Genomic DNA, 18,732 nt, shown 5'->3' on the forward strand with positions numbered 1-18,732 from the left:
TCAATTCGGATATCGAGTAGTATTTTCTAATTCGGTCACAAAATCATAAGGTATTCGATACTTGCAACTTTGATGTTAGTATTTATATTTAAAAAATTTGGGTATTAGGCTATAGTAATGTGAAGTAATTTTGTAATTGTAAAGCCGAGAAACTTGTAGCATGCGTTAATGTTATCAAATGTTTTGCATCTTATAAATATGACTAATTTACTCATTATGTATTGTACTGATTGCATTTTTGATTTTATTCGTAGCAGTCTGATTAGCTCGTTGGACTAGTCTAAAATCAGAATCTTTAGGAATTAGGACTATGGTTGAATATTTATAACGATAAAAATTACAAATCGAAACCCACAACTCAAACTGGATTGTCCTTAATTCGCTGGACTAACCCAAGTAACATTGTTAGTCATTCCCCTACTTGCCCATCAATTATTATACACAATTTATTGCCCAAAATCATGGCCGTTATACATTGGTTAATGTAAAGATAGTGATCACAGTCATGAGTGTCTTCAATTCATAGCATAATCACTGAGGGGTGTTCGGTTTGCTAAATTGTATCCGAGATTAAATTTGTAGTGTATTTGGTTCATAAGATTTAACCCCACAATTCAATCATAGATGGATAATCATGAGATAATTAGTCATAGCTAACCCCTTATGACTAAAATAATTCCACAATTCAATCATATATTGTATCTTGGTATTATTTTATCTTAGAAACCGAACACCACCCGAGTGTATTCAATTCATAGATTTAGATACAAAATTGATTCACCGTAATTAAAATTAAAAATTAAAAATTGCTAAGGTGAATGTCCATGCGCCTAGCTCATCTTTGGCAATACAATTCGACTGCGGGCGACAACCTTCAAATTTAGGTTTCAAATTTTATTTTATTTCAGGAATTAAATTTTATACATTTTCCTCTTACAATTGTATTGATTTTATGTTTATTAAGCATGTAAGCATGTTTTTAATGTTTAATTTGAAGTAAATTCACACTGAATATTGAATGGGCATTTTACTTGCACATTGCAGTACAATAATAATGCAATTATCACATCTTTTTACATACACATTTAAAACACAAATAACTAAAAAAAAACAAGTCAACATCTACGGATGATATATCCAAGCCCCCTGGCTCAAGTGGTTGAGGAGGGAGGCAAGGATACCGCGTCATCCTAGAGGTCACGTGTTCGATCCCTGAGTTTGGGATTAATTTCCCTTGGGGTGACAGTCGATAAGCCGTGTACCAGTTCTGGGGTCGGCAGGTTGACTCGTTGGTACCCAACCTTGGGGGTGACAGTTGACTATGCCGTGTACCAGTTCTGGGGTCGGAAAGTTGACTCGTTTGCTCCCAAGGGGACAACGAAGCGCGTCTCGGTGGTAAGACGCTTCACCTCCGACCGTTAGGCCGGGCCACCGGGGGTCTGAGTCACTTCGGGGGTAGGTGGAAAACCACCGTCGATCCTCCTCTTAAAAAAACATCTACGGATGATATAACTCTCACATCTTTTTACATACACTTTTTATTACACAAAAAACCAAGAAAATAAGTCAATATCATCCAAGGATGATATATTCCATTCACACAAATATGGGTGCATATATGATGTATCCATGTAAGGTTTTATTAGGATGATAATTATTCCTTAGTATAACTTACCACTGTCCACTAACAAAATGGTAATTTTATAAGAATCCTAATAATATATCTCTACTGCACATGTGTGGATGATACTAATATTTATTTGAATTTTCATATATTTTAATAATCAGACCAATATCAACATATAAATAATAAAATATCAATATAATATAGGTGCAATGTCAATTAAATGTCAACATATAATCATAAAAAGTTAATACATGTACAATGTCGGTTTCAATGTGTTGATATACTCATGTTATTAGGTTAATATTTTTAATATACTATATTGATATAACGAGAATCAAAAAAATTATCATACATTAAAAAAAAGATTAATATCCTTTAATATTAAAATGATATTTTGAATTAACACCTGATATATAAAGCTAAAGTGATTTAATACATGAAACGAGTGTACTCATTTGTAAGGTAACTTCAAAGATTTTTTCTGTTTCATCATTTTTCCAGTTGGAAGAGAATAATGGAGATCAAACCCTTGTCTAGATTGTAGTATGTCATTGGTCTATATATTTATGATCATGATTTTTATTTCTTACTTCTAATTAATTGATTGCTTAAAAATTATCTCAATTATTTTTGAAGAAATATGAATTAATGTGTTCTAGTAATATGCAAGCAACCTAGTAAGTTACAAGTTCCCTATTGTGCATGCACAGCATGATATTTTACCTTCAAGAGTAATTAAGTGTATTTTGTTGGCTACATTTAATTTATTTTTCATTAAGTAGTTAGTAGAATTGATATTGGTACCCACATCACATCTGTTCTCAATAAAAGAGACTAAATAATATTGTTATGATTTTGCATTTTTACGGTGTTGATATATAAATTAATCACTTATTTACACAATGTTATTGGAAGTAAACCAAATTAAATGACATCATAGGTTAGACAACCAAACGTTGAATTATAGTACTACTAATTAAGTTTAATATAATATATCGTTTTACCTTTTACAATGTGACATTATTTGGATGATATCCAATAATGTCAGCGCTGAAATCTTCTTAATTACAAAATTAAAATTAATAAATAATTTTATAATGTATAAATGGATTTTAAATGTGATATGCAAAATCAGAATTTAAGGAAATTTTTTGAATTTATACGCAGATAGCCCTGATCTAAAATACCCTAATGCCTATTTTGAAATATTTTATACTATAGTCAATGTCCAAAAATACATATACTAGTACTTTTTTTTTTATCCTAATGTTTTATCCGTTTATAGTTTTACCATAATAAACCAACCTTAGTTTTTGGAGTTTCTTAGTTTTACAACATTTTCAGCTACAAGATTCATGGACGCTTAAATGCAAATTTGACCTTTTTTAGACAATGCCCGAATTTTATAATCATCCTAAATGGGACCTGAATCCAATTGCAAAATTAAAATACTACTACCACTAATATTAATAGTATAATGATGGAAACCGTGTATTCAATTGTCCATTTAAAATAAAATAAAATAACAAAATACAAGCAGATTTTGTGTAATTTTCCATAAGTGACATCAAATCCATAACTTCTATTCCGGCTTCTATAATGCTTTTTCGGCCACTTTCTTTCTTGTTTCGTTTTCAAAGATATAGAGTAGGTACAATTTGATTGGGGCAAAGAAATTGTGGTAAATGAAAATAATTTTATAATTTTGTTAGTTTTTATAGTAGTTTATTTATGGCATCATATACGGATCGATTGCACTAACGTTATCATTAATGTGCCAACAACATATAAAATAAAAGCCAATAGAAAAGAATCATTACAAATTAAATCATCAATTTTATTTATATAATTTTGTATCACACTTTCAAATTTTAATATAAAATCAATGCCGAAAAAATAAGTCGAGTCAATACCAGACTAAAACCGGCACCCTTTCACTTTTCCTCTAGTAGAGAAAAACATACCAATAACTAATGAAAATCTTAACATAACATCTGACTTTTTATATGCAGTATCCTACAATTCATTTAATTCCCATATTAGCTCGAGTACATTATTTAAGGCAGCGCAATTGTCATTATTAAGCAAGTAGAATATGAGAATTAGACCTCAAATTAGATTGCTAACCAAAACTGTGGATGTGACAATTCCATTATTAAAAACCTTTTTGTCAATTTATGTACCGATTTCACCAGCTGACAGCTGGAGCAATGTGCCAAAAATACAATAAGATTAGGTGCAGGGGATTTCCCATTCAATTATAGTAAAGTATACACAAAATTACAAAGAGTGGTTCCACAAATAATGTTTCCCCCCCAATAATAAATAATGGTGGGCTTTCTTAATTGTAAATAAAACAAACAATTGAATGCGTATAATGAGGGATTTTGGCTTCATTTTCTTTGCTTAAAGATTCGTCCTCGTTTAGAAATTGGACAACGAATCCCCACCCTTTATGATTTTGCATTATTTACAACGGTAAACATTCAAGATTTGAATTAATCTTACCCACTCTATCATAGCCTCTAAGAGCATATCCACAGTGGGGCGGACTCCGGCCGATGCATCTGGCGGGCTATCGTCCGCCACTGTAGCCATGCGGACGATGCCCGATGCATCGTCCGCGCCCTATGCTTCGTCCGCGGACGATAGGTCTTCGAGCATGAATCGGGCGTGCTATCGTCCGCCCCATTGTTGGCGACGCGGACGATAGCGCGCCCGATGCAACTCGCTTTTCATTTTTTTTAATTCTTCAAAATTTATATATATATATACACCACAATTCTATTTTTTCCTTTCACTCTTCCATTCGCTCTCATCTCATTCTCTCTATTTCAATTTATAAAATGAATTCCGGTGATTTCCCAAGTCCGAATAGTCTCGACGGATTTCCGATGTTCGGTGGTGGTGCACGGTGGCTGGGTACAGAACCCGACGATTACCGCCCCTTCGACTCCAACACCCAGTATGATCCGGATTTCAGCACGGATTCGTACGGGTTGTCAGACATGGAGTCGTCTCCCACCCGTGCCCCCGCCCATCCCGCGGCAGCGGCTCTGCCTTAGACGCCGCCACCGCCGCCGCCTCGGGCTCCGCCACCAAGGAGAGGTAGAAGAGAACCAAATACAGAGCCCATAAGTTGCCGCCTCCGGAGAAGAATGAAGAATTCACCCCAGGGAGGACGAACTACAACCTCGATGAAACCCTGGCATTGATGAAGTGTTGGGTTGATATTTCAGAGGACCCAGTGTTTGCCAACAACTAAAAGCAAATAGCGTACTGGGAGCGCATCGCTGATAGCTACAACGAGTCCAAGCCGGTGGCCGCCTACAAGCGTCATAGGGAGCAGCTCCGCAAGCACTGGAATCGGGTGAAGAAGCAGGTCAATTTGTTCTCGGCGGAGTACGAGAAGTGCTTGAGGGAGAAGGGCAGCGGCGAGAGTTTGACGGACGTGCGCAATAAAGCGCTTGCGTCGTACATATCATTGTACGACGAGTTCAAGCACTACCCCTCCTAGCTCATCTTGAAGGATAAGCAGAAGTTCCAAGGAGGGATTCAGCCCATATCGGTTGCGGCGAAGAGGACGAAGAACACCGTCGCCGGTGATTATACGAGCAGCGACAGCGGCTCACCTCCGATTGACCTCAACTAGCCGATGTACGAGGATGAGAGCTCCGACTCAACGATAACCTCCCGGCGTCCCATTTGCAGCAAGGCTGCCAAGAACAAGGGCAAGGCTAAGGCGACATCGTCACAGAACCCGGCCCCGACCCTGACCCCGATCGCGACCTAGACCCCGGTCCCGACTTCGGCTGCGGGACATGTCTACGCGGAGTTGGTGGCGGCCGCCAACCGGAGGACATTGTTGGACACGCACCACGCCCTCAGGCAATGCGAGGACCCGACCGAAGCCGAATACCTCAAGTGGATGATCGATGATCTGCGCTGCAAGTTGAGAATGATGTAGACTATGCTTTTATATGTAGTGCACATGTTTTTTATCTCCACTCTTGTAACTTTTTTTTAATAAAGTAAATGTGGGATTTGCCTTAATTGTGGTGCTTTTTTTTTTTTAATTTATTTTGCTTGATATATTTGTAAACATAAATTAAATACAAAATAAAAGTATAAAAACTATAGGGCGGACTTTAAGGCGTTCCGCTGCAGGTTGAAGGGTATGAGGATAAAATGATGATGTGACCTATATTAATTGCAACTATCAAGGTTATATATTAATTGCATCATAAATTATCGAGCCAAAATAAAACATCTTAACATTCTTGTCCGACCGTACACAAGTAATTATTTTTTATATTTAGTACAGTACTAAAATGGATTAATATGTAAATAAATAAGTTAGGTTAATTACCACTTTTGTACTATGTTTCAGCTTTAGATAATCTTAAATACCACTCCCCTTTGGTATTGTTTTGAACGTTAACTTTATTAATTAAACACTTTTATTTAGATAATTTATATATATCACAAACAAAACACGCGAAATGTTATAATAAAGTGGGTTTTGCGTGTTTGTGACATATAAATAATCTACTTTATAAGAGACAGAAAATTAAATAATTATATCATCTTACCGTCGTTTTCCTGACTTTTCTTGCAAAATATGATTTCTTTATAATTGCCATAAACCTTCACGTTTTGATGTTGTCCAGAGCAGTAGATTCCAAATGTAGTAATAATAATTGATAAGTTTCAACCAATGCAATTATAATAACTTTTAATTTAATTGTTTAAGTTATGAGAAATAAGCACATAATTTCTTAAACTCGGATGCGGTAATGGGGTTCTTATTTATTTAATAGTTATACTTAAAATCTTAAACTTATTAATGTATTAATATTTGGAATTAATAGTAAGAAAATAATTTATTTGAATTTTGAACTCATAAATGTAAATAAATCGATGATAAATTGAGGCAAGATAGTGATGCCCTATATTATCCAAAACGGAATAAATAAATAGATAATGCTGACAAGGGGATGGATGAGATTCTTCAATTATAAAAAATAATACTATGCCAAAAGGGGAAAAATATAAAAACACTGCATGAAAAGTTGAAAATGGACTTAGCCAAAGAAAGGTAGAAGCATACATGCATGCCTGCATAAGTCAACATGGAATAGTTTAGACACAACGGCTCTCATGATCATTATTATACTACTACTACTTACTAAAAACTACTACTGTGATTAACCAAATCAGTTGAAATTTCTTGCTTAGAAAGATCATATTTTTAATTTTAAAATACTAAAAATCGTTAAAATTTTTTCCATTTACAAAAAGACAAGTAAGTTTAATTTCATGTCAATCAGACTTTTGCAAGCGTGTATATTTTTATCATTTTAGCTATAGAACTCCCCCGGGAGGGGATCCCCTGCTGTGCACAGCAGGTGCGGTCCCCTCACTGTACATACACTATTCATTTGTTTAATAATAAAAAAAAAATTAATAAAAAAATGAATAGTGAGGGGACCGCACCTGCTGTGCACAGCAGGGGATCCCCTCCCGAACTCCCCCCTTTCTTAATTCCTAACTTGTGATCAGTTGTACTTACTAAGGAATGATTGGTGTTTATAGCCAAATTTATTAAGAAACAACAGCAAAACAACCGAAACTAGACAAATTAATTTTATCTTTAATATCAAAACGTTAAATCTATCATCATTATATATTTCAAAAGTTTAGCAATTTATTATTTCCAAGAGCATAGTGGTAGCAAATGCCAAACGCGGAGGGTTTGGAGAAAATTCAAAGGAATTGGGGTCCAACAAAGTTAAATAAGTACTACTAGTATAAAAAAGACAAAGCACTTAATTATGTCAATATAATCATCTTTAAAAAGAGAGTGGCGATATAGTCATATAATACTACAAGATAATAATTACCTTAGCTCTTAACTTTATTTTGAAATGGATCTAATACAAACAATTTGAAATGATGTAATTACTTCATAAATGTTGCTTAGTCGAGTTTTACATGGCTCTGAGTCCTTTTTTAAGGTGTCAGGAAAATATTGGGACAATAGTGATAAAATAGGGATTTGTGAACTAACAATGTAAAAGGATTAAAAAAAGATTAGTAATGAACAATTAAATCAATTGAAGACAAAAATGAAGCCAAGAAATCAACTAGCTGTTGGATCACAGGTGGGACTGCTCCATCCACACATTAATTCTTTATTCTTTGGAATAATTATGTAAAAATACCAAGATTTTATTTCAATGACGTCGGTCCAGTACTTCCTCACCGGTGCAAAATTTATTATTGTCGTTACATTTTATTTCTAAATAAGACAATATAATAGACATCAGCATTCAATGCTAAACCAATGGAGCAGCTGGATGTATAGTATAGTATAGTATAGTATAGTATAGTATAGTCAGTGGCAAGATAAATAGACGCATTCCACACATTATATAATTTTCTTTTAATAATTATCAGCATGACGAATGGGCTTTTCTAAAATACATCTTCAAAAACATATTAGGCCTAACTCACTCACTAAATAAAAATCTCTGTACCATGATTGACACATCCCAGAGGTGCTTACCTTGTGTAATAGGAGTAGATCATATTGATTAAGTATATGAAGTATTAGATGTGTTTGCATTTACAAACAATTATAGAAAAGAGGTCAGCGTCAGCCTACATATATCTAGAGTATTCCATTTCATTGCTATAATCATCAGAACATAGTTCTTGATCATGGATATCTTGGCTAGCATGATTGAGCAACAAAGGGCAATTCATGAATGTATCAAGAGGTGAGTGAAGAGTAGAGGGATAGTGGTTGAATGCACCTTCAGACAAAGAGGTATATGATTCTGCAGGGGCTTCCCTGAGCAAAGAAAGGGAAAACGAATCATTCTTAGTTTGTGGAAACTGCCAAGCAGGATTGCCTTGTGGAAAATCTTCTGTGGAGAATTCTGGAGCTGACGAGCACTTCCACCAATTGTCGCTATGAGGCCTGCAATCCAAAACCTTGTTAGGCAATCTTGGGTCTCTGTAAGACGATAGAATGTTGCTGTAAGGAAGATCATTATCTGCATTCTTATCCTCCGCCAAAGTGATGCGTTTTGGACTGTTGGGAAAAGATAGAGAAAATTGCCCTGGTTTTACCATTCCATACTTCACATCATCGAATAGTGGTTGGACCTCGCGCATTAAACAGCCAGTTGAAACATAATTTGGCAATGGTTTGATTAAACAACAGCTTGAAAATAAGGGCGAGGGGCAAAATCCTTCGGTATCAAGCACATTATCCACTATTCCCTGCTGTTTCCAATCATTGGCTAGCCTGTGGCACACATCCTGCCTGGTACCATGGTCAAATCTACCCTTTTCCAATCCAAAATCCCATTCCAGTGAGTTTCTATAATGTTCCTCTCTTCCATGTCCAACTATAGGACCACTTTCATCAGGATATTTGAAATGAAAGGCACCCAATGATCTAAAGCTTTCAAAAGGTAAGCAGAAAGAATAACCAAGCCGTGTGTCATAACTGTTGCATATACGACTGCTTGAATGTTGATCAGGATCCATGGTTTTGTTTTGAAGATACTCTTTGTAGTAATTGAAAGGAAACTCAGGGTGAAAGCTATCCAATTCCATGGGTACAATCTCACTTGATCTTGATCTTCCACAACGATCCATGGTTTTCTGATGATCACCCTCTTTGTCATAATTGAAAGGAAATCCAGAGTCAAAGCTATCCCATTCTCTGAGTACAACCTCACTTGATCTTCGACACCGATCCATGGTTAATTGAAGATCACCCTCTTCACGACAATTGGAAGTAAATCCATTGTCAAACCTATCCCATTCTCTGAGTACAATCTCACTTGATCTTTCAGAAGAAACTTTCGGGAGTTCCTTATGGCAGTCGCTTTTATGGGACAAAGGAAGCCCCTTCACCATGTTATCAGGCTCATAAATTGTGAGGGATTCACTAGTAATATCAGCATTTTCTTTTGATGAATACTGGAAATAAAAGCTAATCAGATGGAGTATAATATAACACAAAAAAAGTAGATAAACAACCTTTTATAAAGAGAAGGTAGGCAAGCTTACACTGTTCCCATTCCCCTTAGGAATCAGCCGGGACATGAGGGAAGAAACCAAATCAGACCTGAGAGAAAACACAGACGGTTGAAGGAAAATAATTTGTTTTATGATGACAAAGATTCATCTGTTATTACATATCTTACCGCTTTCCATGGAGCTTCCCAACTTCAGAAGAGGTAGTATGAGCAACCCACTGGCGTAATTTCTTTCTCTTTTCATAAAAAATTCCTTTCTCATTGCATTCATCCTCTGGACAAGGCAAATCAAAACTACAAGATCATAGAGGACAATGAATAACTATATTGAGAAGAAATTTATATGATGGGAATTGGGATTCAGATTGTATAATGTAATACTCCCTCTGTCCCCTAATAGGAGTCGCTCTTTGACCGGGCACGAGTTTTAAGAAATGTAGAGAAAAGTTGGTTGAAAAAGTTAGTGGAATGTGGGACCCACATTTTTATATTGGTTTTATAATAAAATGTGAGTGGAGTGAGTTAGTGGAATGTGAGGCCTACTACCATTTATGGTAAAAATGAAGAGTGACTCTTAATGGGGGACGGCCCAAAATGAAAATTAGCGACTCTTATTCGGGGACGGAGGGAGTATCATATTAGAACAAGAGATGTTGAATGTATGAACAGAAATACATTTGATAGACGACATGGGGCCAAATAATACTCTCTCCGTTCCTTCATAGTTGAGGCACTTTTTTTGGGCACGGAGTTTAAGAGATGGATGTTTAGTGTGTTAAGTGGGTGGGTAAGAAAGTAGATAAAGTAAGAGAAAGAAAAAAGTAGAGAGAATAAAGTAGAAAAATGAATAGAGTAGAGAGAATAAAGTAAGTGAGTGAATGAAGTAGGAAAGAAAAAGTGAGTTATTTATTACTCACCTATATGGAAATGACTTAACTAGAAAGGAACTTCCCGAAATGGAAAAAATGACTCAACTATGAAGGAACGAAGGGAGTACTAATAATAAGATCGTGGAATTTAACTCTTGGCTGCTAACATTAGGCCAAAGATGAATAGAGAACAAGATCCAATAAAGAAAAGACAATGAAAGCAAATGATATTTCAGCAGATTATTGAAAAAAAAAGTGTTGCTCCAGTGCTATATTGACAGTTTGACACTAAAGATTCATGTGATGAAATGTGCAGCATATTGAGTGAATGATAATGCAAGAATTTTGGAAGACAAATCACAGAGAAAACCTGACTTCTCTGTTGCTTGATTCAACCGGGACGAGATCAGAAATTTTTTGACAGGTGTAGCAGTTTCAGTAAGCAATGATGACCTCTGTTTGGTCTTGTGAGTCAGCTCTGCATCAATTGATAGTGTAACTAGAAAGCAATAACTATACGCATATAAAGTTTGATCAGAACTTAAAGATGGCAAACCTTTACTTCTAATCTCATTAGATTCACCATATCTACTGACAGGAGATGAAACAAAAGGCTTATGGCCAGATGGCCCTGCACTTTCTCCAGAAATGGACAAGTTGCGGTCTTTAATGCCAGGATCAAGCTCTTCAGATTCTTTATTAGTCACTGCAAATAATATCAGAACAGCTGTGATCAATCTCAGCCAACCTTATTCACCATTTAGATTCAATTTGTTTCATGCCATGTGAGAAATCTTCAACACTTTAGTGATGCTAGTATTCTTTGGACCAAATGCCAAGCATTAACTGTAAGGTTACAACCAAATATTTTAACCTCTAGGAAGGTCGCAGATTTTGTAGCTCTTCAACTGTTCATTTTCTTTATGCAGTGCATGGAAATGACCATTAACAGCACCTTCCTTCACTTTCCTAAAATATGCATATTCTGAAGTTTTGGGACCACCACCTTCAAAATGCATACATACACAGAAAAAGAGAGAGAGAGAACTTAGTGTTCATCAGTCACAAGTAATGAATCCCTCAGCATGCTCCACAGCAGAGGATAAACACATATTCCTAGAGAACGATCACGAAAGCAATAAAGTTGACCATGAATTTGTAACTATAAACAGCAAATCTGTTACGATTATTTGGATGGAGATTGATTTGGAATCCAGCAGTCTCTACCTATTGTAGTGACCAGGAAAAAATATAAAAACAGCACTGATTGGAGTGAATTCGGAACCTTTTCATTTCAAATCAAAGTTTTCACCCAAAACAATAAAGTAACAGAAATTAGAAGGAAGTGTGCTCAAAGGACCAACATTTCGGAGACTGAGCAGCTTCATGCCCTCCAGAAGAAGCATCCGTTTCAGCATCGTCGAATCTCACTCTCTTAGCCTTACTAATCTCTACAAAACACAACAGAAATCGCCCCCGCCAAAAAAACACAACAGAAATAGTAATCAATAACACTGATTCATTGAAAACGACAAGTAACAAGGAACGGAATGAAATTCTGTTCTATAGTATTTACGTTGAGGAAGATGTGGATCAAGGATCAAGCTACATAAAACTGCGAGAAATTCAAAGATGAATTACAAGAACAAGTAATTGGATAGAAATCGTTGTACCAGACGGCTTCTGGAATCGACGATTTCGAGCGATGTCTCCGGCAGTTTTGGTAAGTGGAAATCCAGTTTTTGGTTTGAACCTTCGTCTCATTGCTCCTCAATAATTTGAATCCTATTTTTTTAATGTGAAGCCCTAATATATCGAGAGCCATTTTTAGGCGCCAAATGAGTAACCGCGTCTGCTCGTCGACGGATATTAATTTCTACTTCCTCCGTCCACAAAAAAATAAGACACATTTGCTATTTTTTATTATCCACGAAAAAATAGGGCGTATTCAAAAAATGAAAGTTTTGAACAACTTATTTTTTTTTTCCACTCTCTCACTAATAATATAAACCTCACATTATAAAACACTATTTCTCTCTTACTTTTTCCCTTCTCTCTTATTTTACCAATTCTACATTAAAACTCGTGCTATTCACAAAGCGCTATATTTTTCGTGGACGGATCTCATATTCCACTAACTTATCACTCACATTTTATAATAAACTAATATAAAAACACGGAGTATATATTACACTAAATTTTCGAACCAACTTTTCTTTACATTTTTTAAAACTCGTTAGTGACAGTTAGTTGGGACGGAGGAGTATCATTCTAGAAATATGTCATAGAAAGTTGAAAGGTGAATTTGAATAGCCGTCTACACCGTCGAATTACGTTATCAAATAAGGAAACAAACTATTGCAGATTCCATAATTATTAAAGTGTGGAGCTTTCAAAATTACAAATTTACAATATCTTTACGAAAGCTAAATTTCCTAAAATAAACCCACCACCGAAACTTTTCCATGTTCGAGTTCGATTAGTAATCAATCCCTAATCAAAATCCAAAATTAATAAAAATTTATATTAAAAATTCATTCTAGAAATTTCCCTTTGTTGAATTACCATCCACGATCTGAAATAAGGAAACAAAATAGTATATGTATGTACAAATCCACAACAAACTGCATGAGTTTTAATAAGTACTCAAAGGTAAATTTCCTAAAATAAACTCAACTATTTTCCATGTTGGAGTTGGATTAGGAATCAATCCCTTTAAAACTAATACAAACCATCCAGTGACGAAGCCAGAAATTTTTTGTTGGGGTCCAAAGCTTAGATATTTTTTAGTGTCGGCATCTCCGAAATTTTTTTGTAGCATAGGCAATGGGGAATTGCAAAAGATATAGATGAATAATGAGAGGGAAAAAATAGAGAATGAATAATAGAAATTAGAAATATAATCTCTATTATAGTTTGAATGTAAGGTACAAGTAAATTACTTCATAATATAAGACTAAAGGTTAGATATATGCAAATAAAATAGCAATGGGAGTAAACTATTGTACATAAAAGTGTAAGAAAATAATATAAGAATTTTTTTTGGATTTATAGGCCGAAAGATTTGAACTTGGAAACATAGAAATATAAGAAATTAAAACAATTCTTGGAAGTAAAAGTGTTTGAAAAAAAGAATTGATTTGTAGGCTGAATGGATTGAACTTTGGGAACTTAAAACAAACTCCTATAAGTGTAAGAAAATAAAGCAAAGGAAAAAAAGTTGGATTTTTAGCCGAAGGGGAGTCCAACTTGATATAAGGGAGCATAAAAATGTAAGAAAATTAAACAAAGGACAAAAATGATGGATTTGGAGACTGTAGGATTCGAACTCAGGTGAATAACCACAGTGACTTGAGCTGATACAAACTGCACTATTCGCAAACTGTGTATTTATAATAGCATATATATGCTAATAATTTCTTTAGCTGGGGTCCCAGTGCCCCCAGGCCTCATAGTGACTTCGTCCCTAAAACCATCTATAAAAACGTAGTCCCTATACAAGTTGCAGACGCTAAAATACAGAGAATTATCAATCATGAGGATGAGGAGATTTCCAAAGAAGAACAAAGCCATTCCTCGCGAATTGACGACGCATATTCTGTCTCGAGTTGCAGCATCTTCCGTAGCCGACATCTCTAGCATTTAAGCAACGGTATGTCTTAGTTTTCACGGTTGATTTGCTTACTTGTTTCTCAAAGTTGACTAATTTTATTTTACTATCTTGAATATCTTTAACTACAATTTTATGAAAACTGCAACGTGGTTTAATATTTAAAGTTAGAATGGATCATAATCTTAGCAAATCCTATTTTTAGACATGAAAAATCTCAATACAAGATGATCAACCGTTTTTTATGACATATGGCCCTAGTTGTTTATATTCAATTGATTATGCGTTGTGTGTGTTTTTTATTTACTCGTAATTAACTTCACTTGATTAATTATGCATTTATTTTTGAGCCGCAGTTGTAAAGAACTACGTGAAATTGCTGAAGATTCATACATCTACCCACATGCAAGTTTAGACAAATTTCCAATTGTTGAATGGAGTCCATTATGTGAGAAGAAACAAAAGTTTCTCAACAAATGCAAAGAAAACTCTAATCCTGAAATCTGGTATAGGGAAGCACTGGTGCGTTTATATTTCTAAACTATACAAAAAATATATACTCTTCAAATTTGAAATAGGAAAAATAAGTTAACATGTTTAATTGGTTAGCGTGACAGTTGGATTTTTTTCACCAAGAAAAATAGCTCTCCGAAAATTCGCCATGGCGTCTGAAGCAGGGCACGTACAAGCCCTATACCTATGCTGCATTTTGATGCTTTTAAGTGGGAACAAGAGGGGGATTGGAATGATTGCCAAGATTAAGAAAGATGGAATAAGAGTGGGATTGTGTTGCAGAAAATTGATAGAGAAACTGCTACAAATGTGGGTGTTGAATCCATTGCTTAGTCAGCCGCGGTTGCTTTGTAGCAAACACCACCGGCGAACAAATAACTGGTCCCGCGAAGACGACGACGAAGAAGATGACTGCGCAACCTGTGTTGCTGCTAGACATATTGAGCTTCTTTGTGCTTGTTCCCACATTTAATTGTCATCAACATTTTTCTTCCAACAATTCAATTCAAATCTTATATGTATAATATTTGTTTCACGACTTGATCGATTCATGATTGTTCAAAAATTTATCGAACCGGAAAGTTAATTATGGCTAACCCGATCCATGACAAAATAAACGTACAATTTTTGGATGGCTTCAAATCATGTGGGATTAATGGGTCGTGTACGGTATAGTAAAAAATACAAACCAATCAGTACAAAGCATTTCCAATAGAGCTTAACATCGGGATCAATGATATAATAAAAATACAACCCTCTAGCTTAATTAACTAAAATGTCGTCTTATATATTTAATTTCTTTTTATTATCATTAAAATTATGGTATTATAAGCTGGTCGTGCACATGTATGGTAATTTTGGTATGAATTAAGTCAATTCAGATCAAACATATCGAATATGCACATACAAGTTTGGGTATGAAATCAACCGAATCAAACTATACCTATCAAATAAAAATTAACAAAAAATTATATGCAAAAACTTTTTATTCAAAAAAGAGTTTTTATAAGCATGTGGGAATTACAATTGAGTAATCATAATTTTGGCTGGCTTCAAATCATGTGGGATTACAATTAAGCAGTGGCGGATCCAGGATTAAAAAACGGAGGGGGTGGAATAAAATAATAAAATATTAAATATAATACTTCAATATGTTTTTTTAGCAAAATGAAAGTCTATTACAATTCAAGTAGCTCTAGCATCTGTTAACCGAGACAACTGATTTCTACGGGTATCCATATCTTGAAAACGTTTCAAGATTCTTTCATTAGAAACACTAGCAAAGATGGATCTTTCATTGTATACTACCAAACTATCAAGATATAAGTATAATTGTATTTTCATTAGTTGTATAATGCACCGGGTAATTATTCGAAAGGATAGCATTTGTACTACAATGTGATAAAGCATGCCATTATGCATCAAAACAGGTGCTACATATAACAGAGAGAGGAAAAGGTTCAATGACATTTGTATACATCTACAGCATAATTAGTTTCTTGAAACTGCTCCATCTGAATGAAGTGATGGTATCATGGTAGGCAAACAAGAACACACACAAATTATAGTTACAATGTACAAAGAAGACTAGACGAATTTCAATGCTAATATATTTATGCCCATAACCAATTAGCCATATATCCCAAGCTTTCTAATAAGAGATGGGATGAGTAAACATACCTACTGACTGTTAAATTAGCCCGATTTTCATCTGATGAATAAATCCAACAAACTAACTCTTCAACTTCATCGCACCAGCTTCTAATAGCAAAGGCTGGAGCTCCCCTTTTCTGTGAATCTTGATGGTATCTGCAACACAAAACATCTCATCTTGTTGGCAACTTGATATGCGATGCTCAAATGTCTATATCAATGAAACTCATATTTTTCTAAGAAAGACAAGCTAGACAATCATCACGGCATGTGTTCGTAAGTGTGTACCTGTACAACCACCGATATGTTTGCCCCCTGTCGTTCAAAGTAATATCAGACTTGTCAGTTACAAAAAATAAGATTTCAGAAAGAAAAGACTAGCAAGCAAAACAATGAAGCTTGAAACTAACCACATTCAATCATCACAATTTTTTGTTCATCCCAATATTGCTTAATCATTGTTCAAAGACACAGTAAATTCTAACATTGAAGGTACATATTCGTGACATCACAAAAGTAAGCTTGTGAATTGGTACCTATGAATATATTAGGAACAGTGTGTTGTCCAGTCAGCCTTAGCAGAGTCTTCTGCAGTTGTGGTCCCTGGGGACCTGTAAGCGATACGAGTAACATGAGAAAGCATATCTATTAAGTTCTAAGCCTGCTGGTAATTCAAATATCACATCTTAGTACTAACTAGACCCTGAGAGAAATTAATAAGAGCAGTTGCGGTAGTCTAAGGTTATACTAATTCGAGAGGTTAAATGGCGAACAAACACTTCAATTTTAATATTGGGGTTTAAATGATCACGCATTCTGCAGTAACATACAATTGAACCAGACAAATAGTGTCTCGCTGAATTGAAATTTCTAGAAAATGTCTTTTAAAATAAGCTATTAGTACAAATGCAAAAGCGAAACAAATCAGAGACATATAGAATAATATGCACGGGTTAAACTGAAACAAGTGCCTGACACATCTATGGTGGCCATCAGTAGAATTGCAAGCTGTAAGAAACATGCATCACTTCTGTGTATCTTCTTCCCTAGAAAGTTGGAATCATCTCTTACAACTCTTACGCACTTCAAGAAACATAACAAGCAAACCCTTCGACAAGAATCTTGTAAACAAGAGCGCCTCCTCAACAAAGGTTGTATTGAAAAGAGACCAAACAAGATGATTCTTAGCTCTTTTGAAGAAAAGGAATGTATTGGGATAATGAAATGTAAGTTTCTTTTGCTTTGTTATTAAACGTGATTATAATGAGTACACTTATCAACACTTCCACTACAATGCAATGGAAAATCCTAAAACTGAAAGATCACCATGCCCCTATCATCATCAAATTGCAATGTTTTGAAATGCAAAATGTAACAACAAAAAAACTCATGGATCAAAGTGAATATTTTTGTGATAATAGCCATTTATTGCTTCTAACATAGATCACCCTCATAAATCCTCTCACGAGATAATAATCAGTCATACTAAAACACTAACTCATAAATCACAATCAAATGCAGTCCATACTAATATTACACTAGTAATAATTTATCAACTAAAACAACATTCCAATAATTGACCAAAACAATAAAAACATAACATACCTAATTGATCCAACTCGATCACAAGCGGCTCCACACCAAGCCTCTTAAACAAAGATTTCACCTCAGAAGAGTACCTTCACAATAAAAAGCACAAAATTATGAAAAAAAGCAAAGACGAGATATAGATGTATGAACAGAAGAAATGAATGATTGATTGGAAACTGACGAGCACCAAGTTTTGGAATAGACAACAACAGGGTTTTCAGTAACAGTCTTCCTGACGCTTTCCTCCATGCGGGCCCCAAATGTAGCGGACATGGCCCGAACCACGACGAGGCTCTTCTTTCTCGGGCCGTTTCTGGTAAATAAGGGGACGCCGTGGGCACCACAAAATGCATGATTGGTAAAGATAGAAGCGATTCCAGTAGAAATTGAAGGAGGGGAAATCGAAATTTGTTCCAACGCCCCTCTATTCCATGGGGCAGCAGCCATTAACGCCATTCTCAAGAATCAATTTGCGCTCTGATTGCGAAATTTGCAGTGATTACTGGAGAAAATATGACTCCAATTGCGAAAGCTGGGTAAAAAGGATAAATCTCGATGTGAGGTGTCGCATTTTTTGTGGAGTCAATCAAGTCAAGTCAAGTCAAGTCAAGTCAACTGCACTCAGATTAATATACTGATTTATGTTAATTACGCGCAGCAAAAATTTGGGTAAGGTTGTACAATCATAATTAGATCTTAATTACGACAGTCAATTTCTAATAGAATAAAAAAAATTCTAAAAATCCAATTCAGTTACGATCAATTTGGTGTCTGCGTCTAAGCCCAACACTGCGTGTTCGGCCCGGCCCGGCC

The 18,732-nt window shown here is 35.3% G+C and overlaps 2 protein-coding genes across 5 annotated transcripts; both read right to left on the reverse strand.

Annotated features, from left to right (window-relative positions):
* Positions 1–8,138: 8,138 nt before the first annotated feature.
* Positions 8,139–12,375, reverse strand: LOC121793590. Of its 3 annotated transcripts, none has more exons than XM_042191622.1 (8): positions 12,227–12,375; positions 11,918–12,004; positions 11,428–11,559; positions 11,116–11,259; positions 10,929–11,031; positions 9,853–9,978; positions 9,716–9,773; positions 8,139–9,625 (listed from the first exon to the last, which is right to left on the reverse strand). In XM_042191622.1, the coding sequence occupies exons 1-8, from the start codon at positions 12,315–12,317 to the stop codon at positions 8,291–8,293; spliced, it is 2,076 nt and encodes a 691-aa protein (XP_042047556.1). In that variant the 5' UTR covers positions 12,318–12,375; the 3' UTR covers positions 8,139–8,290. The 3 variants fall into 3 exon arrangements, with proteins under 3 accessions (XP_042047556.1, XP_042047555.1, XP_042047557.1); XM_042191621.1 differs by having other exon boundaries at positions 11,110–11,259; XM_042191623.1 differs by lacking the exon at positions 11,428–11,559 and having other exon boundaries at positions 11,110–11,259.
* Positions 12,376–16,061: 3,686 nt separating this feature from the next.
* On the reverse strand, positions 16,062–18,461 carry LOC121794385 (glutaredoxin-C5, chloroplastic-like). Of its 2 annotated transcripts, none has more exons than XM_042192525.1 (5): positions 18,107–18,461; positions 17,935–18,008; positions 16,866–16,940; positions 16,618–16,644; positions 16,062–16,485 (listed from the first exon to the last, which is right to left on the reverse strand). In XM_042192525.1, the coding sequence occupies exons 1-5, from the start codon at positions 18,373–18,375 to the stop codon at positions 16,409–16,411; spliced, it is 522 nt and encodes a 173-aa protein (XP_042048459.1). In that variant the 5' UTR covers positions 18,376–18,461; the 3' UTR covers positions 16,062–16,408. The 2 variants fall into 2 exon arrangements, with proteins under 2 accessions (XP_042048459.1, XP_042048458.1); XM_042192524.1 differs by having other exon boundaries at positions 18,101–18,459.
* Positions 18,462–18,732: the final 271 nt, after the last annotated feature.

Source organism: Salvia splendens, chromosome 3 (genome assembly GCF_004379255.2).
Source record: "Salvia splendens isolate huo1 chromosome 3, SspV2, whole genome shotgun sequence".
Classification (NCBI taxonomy): domain Eukaryota; kingdom Viridiplantae; phylum Streptophyta; class Magnoliopsida; order Lamiales; family Lamiaceae; genus Salvia; species Salvia splendens.